Source organism: Sinocyclocheilus grahami, unplaced genomic scaffold (assembly GCF_001515645.1).
Source record: "Sinocyclocheilus grahami isolate Dianchi unplaced genomic scaffold, SAMN03320097.WGS_v1.1 scaffold382.1, whole genome shotgun sequence".
In the NCBI taxonomy this organism is placed as follows: Eukaryota; Metazoa; Chordata; class Actinopteri; order Cypriniformes; family Cyprinidae; genus Sinocyclocheilus; species Sinocyclocheilus grahami.
In genome coordinates this window covers 1,711,745-1,730,269 of record NW_015505561.1, presented here as the reverse complement: position 1 = coordinate 1,730,269, position 18,525 = coordinate 1,711,745, and the positions used below count along the sequence as shown (strand labels likewise).

General features: G+C 38.0%; 2 protein-coding genes, 1 long non-coding RNA gene and 2 pseudogenes across 3 annotated transcripts in view; 1 reads left to right on the top strand and 4 right to left on the bottom strand.

Moving 5' to 3' along the window:
- Window positions 1-7,864, bottom strand: part of LOC107549865 (keratin, type I cytoskeletal 13-like) — a 14,445-nt gene extending 6,581 nt beyond the window's left edge. The window contains exon 1 of the mRNA XM_016231042.1: window positions 7,861-7,864. The gene's annotated coding sequence lies outside the window, so the exon portion shown is untranslated. The remainder of the gene's footprint in view (window positions 1-7,860) is intronic.
- LOC107549867 (keratin, type I cytoskeletal 13-like) lies at window positions 2,200-4,033 on the bottom strand (annotated as a pseudogene).
- A 378-nt stretch (window positions 7,865-8,242) lies between the features above and the next one.
- On the bottom strand, window positions 8,243-12,045 carry LOC107549868 (keratin, type I cytoskeletal 50 kDa-like; annotated as a pseudogene).
- Window positions 9,527-18,525, top strand: part of LOC107549869 (uncharacterized) — a 15,613-nt gene continuing 6,614 nt past the window's right edge. The window contains exons 1-3 of the long non-coding RNA XR_001604609.1: window positions 9,527-9,624; window positions 10,046-10,173; window positions 13,891-13,893. This is a non-coding gene — a long non-coding RNA (uncharacterized lncRNA). The remainder of the gene's footprint in view (window positions 9,625-10,045; window positions 10,174-13,890; window positions 13,894-18,525) is intronic.
- On the bottom strand, window positions 16,372-18,395 carry LOC107549866 (keratin, type I cytoskeletal 13-like). The gene is made up of 7 exons (XM_016231044.1): window positions 18,100-18,395; window positions 17,717-17,799; window positions 17,474-17,630; window positions 17,224-17,385; window positions 17,001-17,126; window positions 16,696-16,916; window positions 16,372-16,605 (listed from the first exon to the last, which is right to left on the bottom strand). Exons 1-7 carry the CDS (start codon window positions 18,268-18,270, stop codon window positions 16,470-16,472), a joined length of 1,056 nt encoding a protein of 351 aa, XP_016086530.1. The 5' UTR covers window positions 18,271-18,395; the 3' UTR covers window positions 16,372-16,469.

Genomic DNA, 18,525 nt, shown 5'->3' with positions numbered 1-18,525 from the left:
CAGTCAGAATGCCAATTGCACGCTCCCTCAAAACTTGCGACATCTTTGGCATTTTGCTGTGTGATAAAACTATTGTGGCCAGATTTCTGGATTCTTTGATGAATAGAAGGATCCAAAGATCAGTATTTATGTGAAATAAAAAGCTTTTGTAACATTACACACTATACCGTTAAAAAAATTAGAGTCAGTATAATTTTTATTTTTTTGGAAAAGAAATTATAGAAATGAACACTTTTATTTAGCAAGGATGCTTTAAATTGATCAAAAGTGACGATAAAGACATTTATAATGTTACAAAAGATTTCTATTTCAGATAAATGCTGTTCTTCTGAACTTTCTATTCATCAAAGAAACCTGAAAAAATTCTACTCGGCTGTTTTCAACATAATAATAAATGTTTTTTGAGCAGCAAATCAGAATTTCAGAATGATTTCTGAAGGATCGTGTGACTGGAGTAATGAAGCTAAAAATTTAGCTTTGAAATCACAATAAATTACATTTTAAAATATATTCAAATAGAAACTAGTTATTTTAAATAGCCTAGTAAAAATATTTCAAAATTTTACTGTTTTGCTGTACTTTGGATCAAATAAATGCAGGCTAGGTGAACAGAAGAGACCTCTTTAAAAAAAAAAGTTCAAAAACTTTTGACTGGTGTATAGGCAACTTTAATTGTTCTCTAATTTCTAGCTTTTAATTGACTTAGAAATCACATAACTGCTGGACAATAGCCAATAATAATGATTTGTTTATATACTACAAACACTTTGTTTATCACATAAGGCAGAATAGTTTCTATACTGTAAGAAATGCTATGTCAATTATCACTGCATTGTTCATATACTTTATTTATTACCTGGAGATGACTTGACAAACTCAAATAAACCATAGATTGTCGCAATCGTATTTTTAATGTCTTCAAGTTTCCAAACGTTTCTGTTTTCTGTGAAAACAACTGTTTTCATACAGCATAGCTGGAGGCTTTTGTCCACATTAGGAATTTCCTCGTACGACTTTCTGCGCGAGAGCACCCTCCGGCTACGAGTATGAATAAAACATACACTACACAGAGTGTTTAGCGCTCCGCGATGTTCATCTCGCCTTATTCGAGATGATCATCTCGCCTTATACTCGCCAAATAAAACATCAGATCATGCACAGACTATCCTGTCTCTTTGAATTTAAATCTATATTTATTCACACAACTCTTGAAAACCTCTATGCGAACACACTTGCCCGAAAAAGTGCGGGGGACGAATTTACGTGATATTAAAAGTGGGGGGGACACGTCCCCCGCGTAATCTACGCCCCTGCATTGTGGCATTCACAATCGGCCTACTTGAATCGGCCTTTACTTGCTATAATATTTCATACTTAAGCACTGACGGGTGTCATGCCTGCTTTTTATATGTATTTTTTTTTTATTATTTTTAAAATGTATTATTTGATTTATTTAGAGTCCTGGTCCTAGCACTCTTGGTGCCAGGGGTGAGAAAACATTCCCTTTGTAACAACTTAGTTCTTCACATTTTCTTAAAGCTTTAACAACTACAGAACTTGTTAGTCCAGTGGATTAGTTTTTGTTTGATGTGCAATTGGACTCAAATTCCAACATGTCATCTTCTTTAAGTAGATTTTGAAATCACCAGCTGTCAACTGGATTACCCCTCACCCTTTAAAGTAATCTTGAGAACAGTGATGTAATTTTGCCTTTTAGTTAGCTGTCATTCCGTTCCACAACTAGGCTAATACTAGCAGATCTATTTTTTTCCCCATTTAAAATCTTTTGCATACATTTTTACATTGTGGCATAAAATATGACAACAAAACAGACGAAAATAAGACAGACACTCGAAATGCATAGTTTGTGCACAGTTAGTGCAGTTTATTGATTTCATCACTCTGAGTTAGGATGTTTTTGACACAGTCTCGCTTTTAGACTGGGAGGATGAGCTGACAACTTTGCCATCCACCACCTCTTCCACAATGGTTACCACTTTGCGTGTAGTCGAGGATGTACTTGAGCTTGAGGTTGAGACACTGCAGAGGTACAAACAAATAATTACTCTATGGAAATGCCAGACAGATATCCATCTCACTTTAATTTGGTTTATTATAATAAACCACCACTGCTCATTGAAAAATGGTAACACTACTGTCTAAATGTTGTTATTAAGAGATTTTTATTCTAGTTGTGTCTCACCTTGTAGCCTCTCCATCCAGAAGTCTTCTGTACTCTGCAATCTCCATCTCCAGTCTGGTCTTGATGTCAAGAAGCATCCTGTACTCTTGCCCTTGGCGCTCCAGATCGGCACGAAGCTGTACCAGCTGCTCTTCCAGGCTGGTTACCTGGAACTGGTAGCCGGACAACATGGCAGCGTAGCAGGCCTGTGTGTCTGCCAAAGTGCCTTCCAGTGATGCTTTCTGTTGGGGAAAGCTTAGTTATTCTGTGTTCTATGCAGTGTGATGACCAAAATTTACAAGATTCATCTCTGTCTGCTTACCATGCTGAGTTGGGACTGTAACTCGATTTCAAGACTCTGGAGTGTGCGTTTAACCTCTGTGATTTCAGATCGGGATGTTTGAAGGGTTTCTGTGCTCATTGCAACTTCCTTGTTGACTGCTTCACTCTATGAGAGACAGCAAAGCAGTCAGACCTTTTGTTAATTTTCATTAAAACATTGCCCTTTTAAAAAAAACAAAAAAAACATTACCTTAGCCTGGAACCAGGCTTCAAGATCTTTGCGGTTCTTGGCAGCAACTGCCTCGTAATGTTCACGGATTTCAGCCATGATCTTTGTCAGGTCTTCCTGTGGTGCCGCGTCTACCTCTACATTGACTTGTCCGCTCACCTGGACACGTGCTGCCAAGAGTTCCTACAGATGCAATAAAAACCACTGAGCATTTGCATCACATATATTTCAAGAGGAACTTCTGAGTGTGAACCCACCACCAACTTACCTCCTCGTGGTTCTTCTTGAGGAAGATCAGCTCTTCTTTTAGACCCTCAATCTGCATCTCAAGGTCAGATCTGGCCATTGTCAGCTCATCCAGCACCCTCCTCAGGCCAGCAATGTCTGCCTCTACAGACTGCCTCATGCTCAGCTCATTCTCATATCTGCACAAAAAAACAAACTCATTTAAATGCTTTAGACCTTTTGCAGATGTCGAAAATGCTGTTTGTTTATGTTGCTTGTTACTTACTTGACCCTGAAGTCATCTGCAGCCAGCTTGGCATTGTCAATGCTCAAGTAGATGCCTCCGTTTACACCAGTAGCATACTGAATCTTCAGGGGCACAGATTGAAAAAAAGAGTCAAATTGTATTCCTGGGAAATCCAGTATTTTTCACATTCTCTGCACATGAGGAACCATAGGATATTGAGGGATATTGGCACATAATAAATAAATGAAAGGGGTCAAATTTAGATCACTCTTGCAGTAATTGAGGAATTCAGTGTTCATTAAATGCTTTGAATATATGCTTTATGCTTTGCAAATGGGGAACCATGGGATATATAGAATTGGTTAATTTTTGTCTAAAGGTAGTTTAATGATTGAGTTTACTCTCATGTTTTATAGGTAAGTCATGTACCTTGGCCTGGATGTCACTGATAGTAGCGTAATAGGTGCTGGAGTCACGAGCAGAGTGGGCCGTCTTGCTGTCCAGGAACTGGCGAATCTTCAGCTCAAGATCAGCATTGGCCTTCTCAAGGGAGCGCACCTTCTCCAGGTAGGAGGCCAGACGGTCATTGAGGTTTTGCATGGTGGCTTTCTCGTTTGCAGACACATCAACAGCATCAGACAGGTTGAAGCCAGCACCACCACCGAAACCAGCACCACCTCCTCCAGCAGAGAAGGAACGAGAAGCAGAGGCACTGGAGATACGGACCCCGGTTCCTTCTGCCCCCCCTGTACACACTACCAGCACGCATGGCTGTGACACGACCGGCTCCTCCACCAAAGTGGGAAGAACTTCCTGAAGACATGTAGGTGCGGGTGGAAGAAGAAGAAGTCATAATTTTGAAGAAGGCTTGTTGTTGTCCTCAACTCTGGCTGGAGAATGAGAGAGTGGATGAGTGAGGAGAAGACGACCCCTGTTCCTTTTATGTGGACAAATGGGGGAGGGACCAGATGGATTGCCTAAGGGGGTGGACCATAAAACCCTTGCCCCATTCCCTAAGGCAGCAGGCGTGGCTGAAGACAGGTCTGCATGGTATGTTAGCGTTTTAGAGTTTCACTTAATTTCCTCAATAATTCCTTACACTTTGCCCTAAACTTGAAGCCATGGATTGACAGAGATGTATTTTTTGAGCTAACAGTTTTGTTTAATTAACTAATTTCTTTCTACTTTAATTCAATTTTAATGTTTGAATTAGGAATTCATAGTATATTGGCCATCATATCCTATCAGTCTGTTAAGTAAAAATGGAATAATATATTTAATTGAATATATTCTGTAAACCATAGCTAAACTGGACCCTACAATATGCTTAGTTGGCCTTTCTATTGTTAAACACAAATAAAATTAAATGCTTACTTAAAGCCTACAATATATATATAATTTTGTGCCGTACACATACATTTTATTATTCTTTGTTATGTTCTTTGCTCTACATAGGAGTCTTTCTTTATTCCAGTGGTTCATAATAGGTCCATTTTTAATTTGGGGGTAAAAAAAATGAATTTTTTTCTAAACTGAAAAGCAGTTTTCCACTACACATGTTAGCTGGTGACACATAAAGCTTGTACAAATGTGGTCTTCCAAAATGAGTATTTTTTGTATGTATAATAATATAAATGACCAGTTCTTGGCATTGATTCCAAATCCATTATCTAGATGGCATATGTTTTATATTAATTATTTTTTACAGATTGTGAATTTAAACAATGCAGTTGTTGCCTAATGTCCCTACTGTTGCATCAAAATGAGCTATATTAAACACCAAGCGATTAAAAGCAGGTTTAGCTTGTCTGAAGTGGGTTTTGGATGACCTGCTAATGATAATCAGGCTTGTTGCAAATAGAAAGTTTTATTTTTGTGTGCAACAAAGTTGTGTTGTGCAACTTTTAAATATTTCGAGTGTGGAGTGAATGTAATACTGTAGAGTTTAACACAGTGAATATTTATATCTAATGTTGTTTCATTCTAAAAATATATGAATTTATAATGTAAATTCCTAACATTTGTAGTTAGAGCTAATTCTTGAGTGATGATTTTTAGATTTTGCCTTCAGTTTTAATTAATTCTGACACATATTAATTTGAAGGTACAGGAGGCAATGTCCAGAAACGTTGTTGGGTTCCTCCCGGTAAGTATGTGGTCATGCAACAAAATAAATTTTATGGCACTACACCTGCTGCAGGTCACCCAGAGCAGAGTTTCTCAAACCTGTTTCTGGAGGCACATTGTTGAATCAGGTTTTTAATGAGAAAAAGTTTGAAAATAGGTATTGTTGGTGCTGGCCTAGAGCTAAAGGTTATGTCCTTTGCTCAGGGCCACACAGGTTATGACCCTTTAAGGTTTGACCCTGCAACCTTTACCAGCCTATGTCAATTTAGTGGTATTGCTCACATACCTTTGGTGCTTTTATAGGCAAACAGTTTTAAATACACTTCATACAAATTTTTCCATCCTGACCTTGGTCTGTTGTTTACCTGATTTAATTTGGTGAGGATCAGAAAAACTTAGAAGTAAGAACAGTGCTGGGTAATAACTGATTATATGTCATCTGGATTACGTAATCAGATTCCAAAAATTGAGTACTCTGGATTATATTACATTTTAAAATGTTTATAATGAGATTACAATTACTTATGGATTACATGATTACATGCTATTCATAAAATGGCAGTGAATTATTTATTATTTATTGATTCTCCTTAATACTTCTTTTTCTCTCTTTAAAATTTTCCTTTCCAAAAACCTTACTGTGTCAGACCATTTAGATTAGACTAAATTCCCAATATAAAATGTAAATTACCTTGTAAGTAATTTTGCAATCCACGCCCTCAAGCAATTAGCCCATGTATGAAACAAATAATTATGCAAGTTACTAAACATTGGTGATGATGAGTAGCTGTGAAATGTCTTCATCATATCCAGTAACCTTTAATAATTGTTAGTTCTGGAGGGCTGAACAAAAATATTTCAAACCTGGAAGACTTAAGACGTGTAATGTCTTTGCTGTTTTCATGTTTATTAATGTTTGTTCATTTAATGCAGGGAGTCTGAAACATTTTTGTCAGCCAAATCCCTTTGGTATAAAATATTTACTTGAAATATCCCTGAGGAAGTTACTATTTTAATAATTTAACAAGGCATTTGCATGTTCACAGTTCTCTGGTGTCAGTTAATAGTCACATTGACATGCAGGTAAAAAATAAAATATGTTTGTTTTTTAGTGTTCAGGTGTTTTATTTTGATTGCTTTGTTATAACATTTTTTTATATACTTATGACTGAATTAATTATTAGTTTTTTTTAACCCACTGCCATTCTTACATTAACCCCAGTTAGGGAAACCTGGTGTAATGTAATATTTAATGCACTTGATGTTGATATCAAATAATGGAATATATTTCCTTAACCATGGCTTTTTTTATATCAGTATGATACATTTATTGGTAGGTTTAAAACAAGTTAGAAAAGTAATCTAAAAGGTAGTCACAATACGTTACCTAAAATGAGTAAAATAAGATTGTCACAAACTACAATTTGAGAAGTCTCACTTCCTTGGAGACATTTATCATCAAATTCATTATTTGAAAAGTTATTAAAAATCAACTATCTATTTGGTAAGTTTTGTGAGGCTGTCTTAAGACCATCTAAGTTTACAAACCCGATTCCAAAAAAGTTGGGACACTGTACAAATTGTGAATAAAAACCAAATGCAATGATGTGGAAGTTTCAAATTTCAATATTTCATTCAGAATACAACAGATGACATATCAAATGTTTAAACTGAGAAAATGTATCATTTTAAGGGAAAAATAAGTTGGTTTTTAAATTTCATGGCATCAACATATCTCAAAGTTGGGACAAGGCCATGTTTACCACTGTGTGGCATCCCCTCTTCTTTTTATAACAGTCTGCCAACGTCTGGGGACTGAGGAGACAAGTTGCTCAAGTTTAGGAATAGGAATGTTGTCCCATTCTTTTCTACTACAGGCTTCTAGTTTCTCAACTGTCTTAGGTCTTCTTTGTCGCATCTTCCTCTTTATGATGCGCCAAATGTTTTCTTCTCACTTTCAACATTTGATATGTTATCTATATTCTATTGTGAATAAAATATAAGTTTATGAGATTTGTAAATTATTCCATTCCTTTTTTACTCACAATTTGTACAGTGTCCCAACTTTTTTGGAATTGGGTTTGTATATTAAGTTTATATTATCTTTAAATTATATTATCTCAAATTATTATTCATGTTATTATAAGAAACATCAGAGAAAAGAAAAGTGATGTCCATTAGAATAAACACTAAGTCTGAACTGAATAAAATAATCTGTTGATTGGGGCTTGTTCAAATTACTTAATAAAATATCCTAATAAACAGTAATCCAATAAGTCAATGGCCTTCAGAACTACTGAAAACATTTATTAATTTTGAAAAACCGAAAACCATTAAATGCATGCAGTGTAACCTTATTTTTTTCTTATTTTAATGATTTATACCAATATTTGCAATACTTGAGTAATGTTACGGGGCTGACGAGACGTGAGACTTGCGGATCCATTCGCAGAGCTTTATTAGACACAGACAGAGACGTGGTCATACAGCAGGCATGGGTCAGATGAGGGCAAACAGGTATATGGTGGGCAAAACACAAGAATAGTCCTAGGGCTAGCACAGGTCGACGATCGGCAGACAGAATCAAAAGGGGCAAGACAAAAGGGGTGAATCCAGGGAACCAGGCGAAGATCAGAAACCGGGAAGGCTAAGGCAAATGACTAGGGCTAAGGCTAGGGCTAGGGCTAAGGCTAGGGCTAAACAGTTTGTGTGGTGCGAGAGTCAATGAAAAGGAAAGTTCATGGACCGGATTCGTGACAAGTAAGTTGTGTTACCCTGTTTATGAACAAAAATTGTAGTTTTATAATGCTAGCTAATTATTGGTTTTCACAAGACTTTTTTATACTTGCCAAAATAGGAGATGATTTTATGCAAGGTGCAAATTACATCAAAACAAGACATACACAAAAATGCACAGTTAGACCACTTTATTGGCTTTTCATCACTCTTTTGTAGATAGATTTTGCTCAAGGGTGGTTTTAAGACACGGTCTGGCTTGTAGACTGGGAGGATGAGCTGACCACTTTGCCGTCCACCACCTCTTCCACAATAGTTACCATGTAGTCAAGGTTTTGCTTGTGGTTGAGACACTGCAGAGGCAGAATACAAAGATTATTAAATAATGGCCACTTAAAAATTAGAAAGTTAATGTTTAATTTACATACTGTTCTTAAAAGATTTTGTTGTAGTTGTGTCTCACCTTGTAGCCTCTCCTTCCAGAAGTCTTCTGTACTCTGCAATCTCTATCTCCAGTCTGGTCTTGATGTCCAAAAGCATCTGATACCAGATCGGTACGAAGCTGCACCAGCTGCTCTTCCAGGCTGGTTACCTGGAACTGGTAGCCGGACAACATGGCAGCGTAGCGGGCCTGTGTGTCTGCCAAAGTGCCTTCCACACAGGAAAAACGGCGGAGTTGTTTTTCCAAAGTTAATATTTTTTTCCTCAAAAATAGTTGTTTTTACTCTATTTTGAGTGTACAGAGTAAAATGTGTCAGTAGAGTGGGAGCAAAATTATAGAGTAACTGTGACTCCTCCCCAAACTGTTCTCCTCCCTTCGTTGATCCGCCATTACTGTTAATCACGGCCATCGACCGCTGCTGCTTGTGGGTTTAGAAGAGAAGATGCGCTTCTGCTGGATGGTAAAGTAAGTAAAGTTTCAAAGTCTTAGTATTTATTTTAATAATATTCACCTCTGTTTTGAGCTCAGATTATTTTGCCACGTTTTTGAACATTATAATCGAGATCGCTTCATGTTAGCTTGAGAACTAAATTAGGCAAAGTTATCTTGAAAGCAAATAACTGTTAGCTAACATATACAGTATGAACATTAGGAACGTTAATTGACACCAGTGAAACTAGCTAGCTGCCTATCAATTGTCTGTCCACTAAACTATTGTGATGAGTGGTTCAAGTTGTGCACCACATGTACTTGACTCGGTAAAGAGTTAAGTTAACCTTAGCCTTAATTGTATTGTTGGAGCATTTTGATGTGTATTAGGCCTATTCGGACGGTATGTTAACTGTTTCTCATGGGAACTTAAGGTATTTTCAACATTTACAGGGGCTAGTCGGTGATTTTATTTCAATTTTTTGTTTCAATTCAAATTTTACCGTTTGAATCCTTTTTGATCACTGCGCAACACCGTACGATAACTTTTGTGCTTCACTGTAAATTGCATTTTTAATGTACACTTTTATTACTGAAATGCTGGGAAGTAGGCTATTTACAGTGCGTGTAGAACAAGCCCTTCCCGAAGTTTAAAAGAAGAATGTGCAAAGGGAATCATCGCCCTATTCCCATACTTGGTTGACCCCAGGAGCAAATTTGGTTATGTAAGTAGCTGTCGCCTCTCAATCTCTTTGATTTATTTTCAAACATTTATACCCTGATCTTTTCGCAAGGGCCTAGTACAGGAGTTGCAGATTTACAGTAAGAAATTGTTTTCATTTGGGACTCTGAATAACAGAATCATGTTATTGATAAAGTTTAACTGTATGACTTCATTTCAATACTTGTAGAGGTTTCAGCTCAATTCATCCACACATCTGTAGTCATCAAGACTTGGTCATGAATGTGCTGTTAATACTGAATCTGTGTGCAGCATAAACTAATGTACTGGAGTGGTTAATGTATTTGTATTGTATTCATCTTCCAATTAAGTTATGTCAGGTTAAAATAAGCAGGAGGGTGTGTTCAACTCCTTCTACCTAAAAGCCTAAAAATTTTTGTTTATTTTGTTTTCCCTGTCTCCAGGTTGGGACAGCGACATGTCTTCCATTCTGGTGCTGCTTCACCTTTTGCCACCCTCAAGTCAATGCTGCAAAAGACTGGGAAAGATCTCAGCTAGACAAGCATGGGATCGTCTTGTGAAATTCATCAATGTGTAATTTAGAAGATTAACTCTGGATAGAGTTAGTTGTTCACTCATAATTGATGATAAACAACTCTGGAGGGGAGGTAAATTGTGGTAGAGTAAATTTGACTTTCCTCTGAACAGAGTTAAAAAGTCACAGAGTCCATTTCTTTTACCTCTGAACTGAGTAAAATAGTACAAGAGTTAATTTTAAAAAACACTAAATAGAGTCAAATATAACAGGAAAGAGTAAAATATTAACACTAAATTGAGCAAAATGAACTCTGGAAAAACAACTCTATCAAAAGAGTAACTTTTACTCTTTTCAGAGAGGGACCAAATGTTATCTGGCATAGAGTAAAATTTTCTTCAATTTGAGTAAATTTTACTCGGGCAAATTTACTGTGACGCTTTCTGTTGGGGAAAGTTTAGTTATTTTGTGTTCTATGCAGTGTGATGACCAAACTTTACAAGATTCACGTCTGCTTGCTTACCATACTGAGTTGTGACTGTAGCCCAATTTCAAGACTTTGAAGTGTGCATTTAAGCTCTGTTATTTCTGATCTGGATGTTTGGAGAGTTTCTGTGCTCACAGCGACTTCTTTGTTGAGGGCTTCGCTCTGTGAGAGGAAATCCATCAGAAAGCAGTCAGGTAAGTCTTTTGTTGATTTTGATTACAATCTTGCCAATTTTACAGACTAATTCTCATTTTACCTTAGCCTGGAACCAGGCCTCAAGATCTTTGTGGTTCTTGGCAGCAACTACCTCGTAGTGCGCACGGATTTCAGCCATGATCTTTGTCAGGTCTTCCTGTGGTGCCGCGTCTACCTCTACATTGACTTGTCCGCTCATCTGGGCACGTGCTGCCAAGAGTTCCTAAAGATGAAATAACAAACCACTGAGCATTTGCCTCCCATACATTTCAAGAGGAACTAATGAGTGTGAACCAACCACCAACTTACCTCCTCGTGGTTCTTCTTGAGGAAGATCAGCTCTTCTCTTAGACCAGGGTTCCTCAAATCTTACCCTGGAGGTCCAATGCACTGCAGAGTTTAGCTCCAACCCTGATCAAACTCAGCTACCTGTGATTTTCTAATGATCCTGAAGACGTTGATTAGCATGCTCAGGTGTGTTTGATTAGGGTTAGAGCTAAACTCTGCAGGAAAGTGGATCTCGTGGGCCAGATTTGAGGATCCCTGTCTTAGACCCTCAATCTGCAACTCCAGATCAGATCTGGCCATTGTCAGCTCATCCAGCACCCTCCTCAGGCCAGCAATGTCTGCCTCTACAGACTGCCTCATGTTCAGCTCATTCTCATATCTGCACAAAAATGAATCCATAGTAAATGTTTTGGATCCTTTATAAAAATGTGTTTTTTCATAGTGCAAGCCTTTAAGTTGCAGACTTACTTGACCCTGAAGTCATCTACAGCCAGCTTGACATTGTCAGTGCTCAAGTAGATGCCTTCATTTACACCAGTGGCATGCTGAATCTTCAGGGGCTCGGAAAGAAATGCGTCAAAAGTAAATTTTAGATCTCTCTTTTATGAGTACTTGTGTTTTACACTGTTTGAATATATGTTATGCAAAAGAAGAATGATGGTAAATAAACAATTGGTTAACTTTTGTCTAAAGGTAGTTTAAAGATTGACTTGACTAATATGTTCAATAGTTAAGTCACATACCTTGGCCTGGAGGTCACTGATAGTAGCATAATAGGCGCTGTAGTAATGAGCAGGAGGAGTGGCCTTGCTGTCCAGGAACTGGCGAATCTTTAGCTCAAAATCAGCATTGGCCTTCTCGAGGGAGCGCACCTTCTCCAGATAGGAGGCCAGACGGTCATTGAGGTTTTGCATGGTGGCTTTGATGAAACCAAATGAAACCATTTCAACCCTTTGTAGTAAACTTGATTGTTATCAGATCATACAGAACCCTCCCCAGACATGATAAACCTGTTTCATCTACTGATGTGTCAAGATTTACATCAAACTGCCAGGTATTTAAATTTTATTACGTGAAGCCCTGTTTGAGATATTCATTTGATTATGAAATCAACAGATCTCAGGATTGCCCCCTCCAGAGCAGATCATTCGTAGAGGTGGTATCTGTACATGTGGTAGGATGACAGTACAACAAACACTTTTCATGCAAAGTTCATTAGATTTAATACAACGCGCGCCTCTAGTTTTTATCTCTGTTCTTTCATTCATATAATGCATTGATTAGATTAACTTAGATGTAATCGGTTTGATCCAATGAGAAAAGTAACATATTAAACTGCTTACCCCTCAGCCTATAAACCCACTGGGCAAATAAATCTGACTAAACTTAATGACAGAAATGTGAAAGTCAGGTTGAAAGTGAACAGGCAGGTAAAATAACTCCCACAGCATTTAAATTATGCAGAAATTCACTTGTGATTGTACTAGATACATCAAAGGTATCATAAATCATCATGAACTCAATTTAGATACTTTAACCGTTTTATTTTTAATTTTTAACAAACTTTATGTTTTCCCTGTAGATCTGAATGAAATGTTTAACCTCTAAGCTATCAATGCTCTGAATTTTCTTTTTGTGATTTCCTTGGTCTGAAATTATATTAAGAATAAATGCATGTTAAACTGTTTATAATGCCATATAAAACATATAATTGTTTCTTAAGTTCTTTTGTAGAAACAATGGAAAATGGACAAAAACAATATGAGTAGAGATGTCATTGTAGAGTAGCATAGGCTTAAGAACAGTTGTAATCAGCTAAAGGAAAAAATGCTTGTAGCATCAGGTTACAGCTGCCAAACCTGAGGAATACCGTGCAGCTGCACAGATTTTCAAAAGCAGACCAGGTGTGATGTTCACAAATGGTATGAAAGACTCTACAAGTGTACTACAGTGTAACAAACTCTCATGGGATTGTACATTATTGTTCCTCCCAAGTACTCAGCGACCAAGTGACATCTATCTCTGACATGTTGTGTTGTTTTACAGGCAAACAAAGGATCAACTAGGTCGCTGGAGAGAACAGTGTGCAGCAGTCATTATTTCTGTTGCTTCATGACAGGTTCGTTTGATATAGGATGCATTTGCAATCCGCCGTTGTTCAGGGAATCAGAACACATTGGTTGACCTATGTTTTTGATTCACTAAGACAAACCGACTCGCTAAAATCATTCGTTCTGGAATCGGACAATCGATGGTCAAAGGAACCTAAATTCAGAGACGTCATGCCCATTCAAAGTGAGGAGGCACGTGCCCCCTTGTTCTCAGCATTGATAATCAGAGGCGTCATGCCCATTCAAAGTGAGATTTTTGAGGCAAGTGGATTTTGAATGCAGCTTCCAAAAGAAATTTTTGAGCCGATTAATATTTTCTATATTTAATACAATCACACCTGCGTGATTAGAACGTTCAGTGCATCATATCATCAGCTGCTAAATTCAAATCTGCTTTCGCTGGCTGGCACTGAGCCAGCTACAGAAGCGTTTTTACAGCACTGCACATGAACCAATCACACACGATGCTGTTGAGCTTATGAATGCAATGACCAATCAGAGGTGTTCAGATGAGTCATCGCTAAAATGCCTGTGTTTTCTTTACTCGCTCGCTGACTGAATACCTCTTTCTGGCGAATTCTCTCGTCAGAAACAACAAAGTGCAAATGTGTGTACGAATCTGTAAGATATTAATTTCATAGTGTAAACAGCTTCAGTGTTTTTAATGGGAGTTTTTGAGAGAGCTTGAACTAGACTGTCAGTGAAAATGTTCTTTGATAATGTAAATGTTCTTTGCTCTCTTTCTGTACAATGAAAGTGTTATGATTAGGAGCCTAGCTTTCAATGTTAAATTCACATTAAATATAAACTCAGTCGTATTAAAAATATGTTATGGCATGTCATCCATATTTATAATTAAGTAAACAGGTTTTATGCGTAGTTAATAGATTACATTATTAGGTTATTTATATATAAAGAGAGAGAGAGAGCACCCTCACTAATTTAAGAAGCACCCTCAGTGATTTGATTTTGGAGCCGGGCCTGCTCAGGCTGCCGCTTTGCTGCCTTATCAGGCAATGACTTTAGAGGCAGTGTTTTTGCACAAAGGCACCTCACAAAGCTAATTTCAGACAAGCTTCTGAGGCAATGTAATGGTTTAATGATCTACAACAATATAGACCAAGCTTTGGTAAGCAAATATTACAATATAGTAAGCATGCAACATTTTTCTTCTTCTTTTAGTTTTCTGGCGGTTACTCTGAATTTCCTGCATTTAATTAATATGTGCTCTACATTTTCTTTTCAATTACAAACCTCTCATTTGTCTGTGTTTATTTTATTCATAAGAAATAATGTATTGTTAAGTCTTGTATGTCCTAACCGTAGTCTTGCGTATATGATTTCCTCCTTTCTAGTTCTACTATTAACTTTTCTAACTTTGATTGATTTTTGAATTCTGTAATATTCCCTTCCTGTATTTCCTGTATTACCTGAATCCCAACTTTTTTGCCACTGTTTGTCAAAGGTTTTTTTAATTAAGATTTTTCCTTCATTTTTTCCAAGTGGAATATCTATTTTGTCACTGTGATTTAGAGCTATTTTTGCTAATTTATCAGCTTCTTCATTACCTACTATATGTGTGCTGGTACACTCTAAAAAAAAATGCTGGGTTAAATTCAACCCAGTGCTGGGTAAAATAGGGACAAACCCAGCAATTGGGTTGTTTTGACCCAGCAGTTGGGTTACTACCCAGAAGGTTGGGTTAAACATTTAACCCAACCGCTGGGTCAAAACAGCCCAATTGCTGGGGTTGTCCCTATTTTACCCAGCATTTTTTAGAGTGTATCGGCAGCATTTTTCAGCTTTTGGATGCAGCTACATACACAAGAGGTAACAAGCTTAACAAGACACACCTTGGGAGACTTTTAAAACTACAAACTGACTACAAACATGGCACAGGAAACACTTCAACATAAAAGTCCAGTGACACAGGGAACCTGTGGTGCAGTAACGTATAAAGTAAAGCATAAATATTACAATTAGACGGTTTAGATACTGCTGTAAAGCAGCTCTAAAAGACACTAGTGTCACTACTGGGCTCCAGTCAGTTGAGTGTTGGTTCAGATCAGGTAAATAACAGTATAAAGTTCATCAGTTTCAAACAAGTTCTATTCTATACACCGTTTTAATTTCATGTCTTTAATATGTTGATAGGTGACAAGTATGATGAGCACACATTGTGGATTCTGAGGGAGGTAAATGCACAGCTGCAATCATCTCACGAGCTGAACCCTGCCTCAAACTCTACAAAAGCATACTCAAATTGAAGAATCGGATGGCTCCCCTCAGTCAGAAGATGCTGAATAAATCAGCAGGGCTACAACAAAGGTAAACCTCTTTTGTACAGTGCCAAAGGTTGTCTTCATCCTGCCCCAGTGACTGAGGGCAAGATATCTAGCATGCATTGATGGTCATGTCTACATATTACTTACTTTATATACACTCTTTAGGGCTAGATTTGAGGTAAATCTAGAGGTGTATAAGTCTACTGGCCCATGACAAGCCATAGTAGCCATAAAGGTAAAGGTTTTTTTTTGCAGAACATTTTGTACATTAATAATATGAGTGGACTTTCTGTTAACACACACAGGTTTTTTTTAATGTAAATTATTGATAGGCTGTGTATAATAAAAAAAAACTGCCATTTGTATTGAAATGGGTGACTGTTTGGATCTGCACACTTTCTCACGCCTTATTGTTTTTTAATTATTATTGTAACTGATAACTACACTACTGTTCAAAAGTTAGGGATCTCTATGATTTTTTGTTGTTGTTAAGTTTTTTTTTTTTTTACTTTTATGCTCACCAAGGCTATATTTATTTGATCAAAAATACAGTAAAACACTAATATGAAATGTTGTTACAATTTACAATAACAATGTTTCCCCCGTTAGTCATTACTCCAGTGTTCAGTATCACATGATCCTTTATAAATCATTCTGATATGCTGATTTGGTGCTCAAGAAATATTTCTTATTATCAATGTTGAAAACATTGCTTAATATTTTTGTGGACAGCATGATCTCTTTTTTTTTTAAATTAACGTTAAAGAAAGCCAGTGTTGCCAAACATTCTTGGCAAAGCTCTTTTTTTTATGAGTCAAATAACGTTTATGATAACTTCAAATAATAATATTAAAACATTTGAGAGCAAAATAAGACTCAAACACAAAAGCACATTTAAACCAGTTTATTGATTTTTCATCACTCTGAGTTGGGTTGTTTCATCTCAAGAGTGGTTTCATCTCATGCTGGTTGTTCTTGTTTGAAATCTCACTTGGTCTCGGTCACAGCCTGACTGGAGGAGATCACTTTGCCGTCTTTCACCTCCTCTATAATGGTGACCACTTTGCGTGTAGTTGAGGTTGTGGATGAGGATGAGGATGAGGATTGTGTGGTTTGAGCACTTCTGAGGATGGGGGAAAACATAAAGTTATAGACAACTCAGAATCTTAATCTCACAAATCAGGACATAAATGCCTGAATGTTAATGTCTCACCCAGAAGCCTCCCCATCCAGAAGTCTTCTGTACTCTGCAATCTCCATCTCTAGTCTGGTCTTGATGTCCAGAAGCGTCTGGTACTCTTGCCTTTGACGCTCCAGATCGCCACGAAGCTGCACCAGCTGCTGTTCCATGTTGGTCACCTGCATTTGGTAACCGTTTAACATGCTGGCATAGCGGGACTGTGTTTCTGCCAAAGTGCCTTCTAACGACGCTTTCTGTTGAGAAGAATGTCATTATTTTAAAGGCTGTGTGATGCATCAAAACAGCAGATTTCAAGATTGACCTGGTCACCTGCTTACCATACTGAGTTGTGACTGTAGCTCGATTTCAAGACCCTGGAGTGTGCGTTTAAGCTCTGTGATTTCTGATTTGGACGTTTGAAGGTTTTCTGTGCTTGCAGCGACTTCTTTGGTGAGGGTTTCACTCTGTGAGAGACAATCCACAGGAAAACAGTCAGATCAGTCGACTGGTTTTGATTTGGTTTTGGTTTCTTATGACAAACTTGGACTAATGTGATTTTACCTTAGCCTGGAACCAGACTTCAAGTTCTTTGCGGTTCTTGGCTGCAACTGCCTCATATTGGTCACGGATTTCAGCCATGATCTTTGTCAGGTCTTCCTGTGGTGCCGCGTCTACCTCTACGTTGACTTGTCCGCTCATCTGGGCACGTGCTGCCAAGAGTTCCTAAAGATGCAATAAAAACCACTGAGCATGTCCCTCATCAGGAAGAATAAGAGGTTTATTGAAGACTGTCAATCAAGCACCAACTTACCTCCTCGTGGTTCTTCTTGAGGAAGATCAGCTCTTCTTTTAGACCCTCAATCTGCATCTCAAGGTCAGATCTGGCCATTGTCAGCTCATCCAGCACCCTCCTCAGGCCAGCAATGTCTGCCTCTACAGACTGCCTCATGCTCAGCTCATTCTCATATCTGCACAGAAATCAAACCCTTAAGTAAACACTTAGGCCCAATTGAGATGTTTATAGTCAGCTTTTCTCTTAGTTATGTGGACTTACTTGACCCTGAAGTCATCTGCAGCCAACTTGGCATTGTCAATGCTGAGGTAGATGCCTCCATTTACACGTGTGGCATCCTGGATCTTCAGGACACAATAATATAGACAAATTATAAAGATACATCTTGGGATTTATTTGAGTTTAGTTGTAAAATATCTCTTATTTGTCCTAATTACATCCATCTCCATATTTATCTCCGTATTTACAAAAATCTAAGATTTAAACCGTTATCTTGTGCAAAAATCACTTCTATGTTCATTCCACTAAACTGCACAGTGCTGCTTAATTTTTAACACATTATCCATATAAAGATAAGTTAACAAAAAGATACACCTGTAGTTACAAATGCCGTTTAAATTTTTCTTTCTGACAAGACCACATACTTTGTTCTGGAGGTCACTGATAGTAGCGTAATAGGCGCTGTAGTCACGAGCAGAGGGGGACGTCTTGCTCTCCAGGAACTGGCGAATCTTCAGCTCAAGATCAGCATTGGCCTTCTCAAGGGAGCGCACCTTCTCCAGGTAGGTGGCCAGACGGTCATTGAGGTTTTGCATGGTGGCTTTCTCATTTGCAGACACATCAACAGCATCAGACAGGTTGAAGCCAGCGCCACCACCGAAACCAGCACCGCCACCAAAACCAGCACCGCCACCAAAACCAGCACCGCCACCAAAACCAGCACCGCCACCAAAACCAGCACCGCCACCAAAACCAGCACCGCCACCAAAACCAGCACCGCCACCAAAACCAGCACCGCCACCAAAACCAGCACCGCCACCAAAACCAGCACCGCCACCAAAACCAGCACC

Coding starts and splice junctions, on each gene's coding strand:
- LOC107549866 (XM_016231044.1), bottom strand. CDS start 18,270: ATGCAAAACCTCAATGACCGTCTGGCCACCTACCTGGAGAAGGTGCGC. Junction 16,917..17,000: donor TACAGTCACAACTCAGTATG/GTAAGCAGGTGA, acceptor TCTTCTCAACAG/AAAGCGTCGTTAGAAGGCAC. Junction 16,606..16,695: donor CTGGATGGGGAGGCTTCTGG/GTGAGACATTAA, acceptor CCCCATCCTCAG/AAGTGCTCAAACCACACAAT.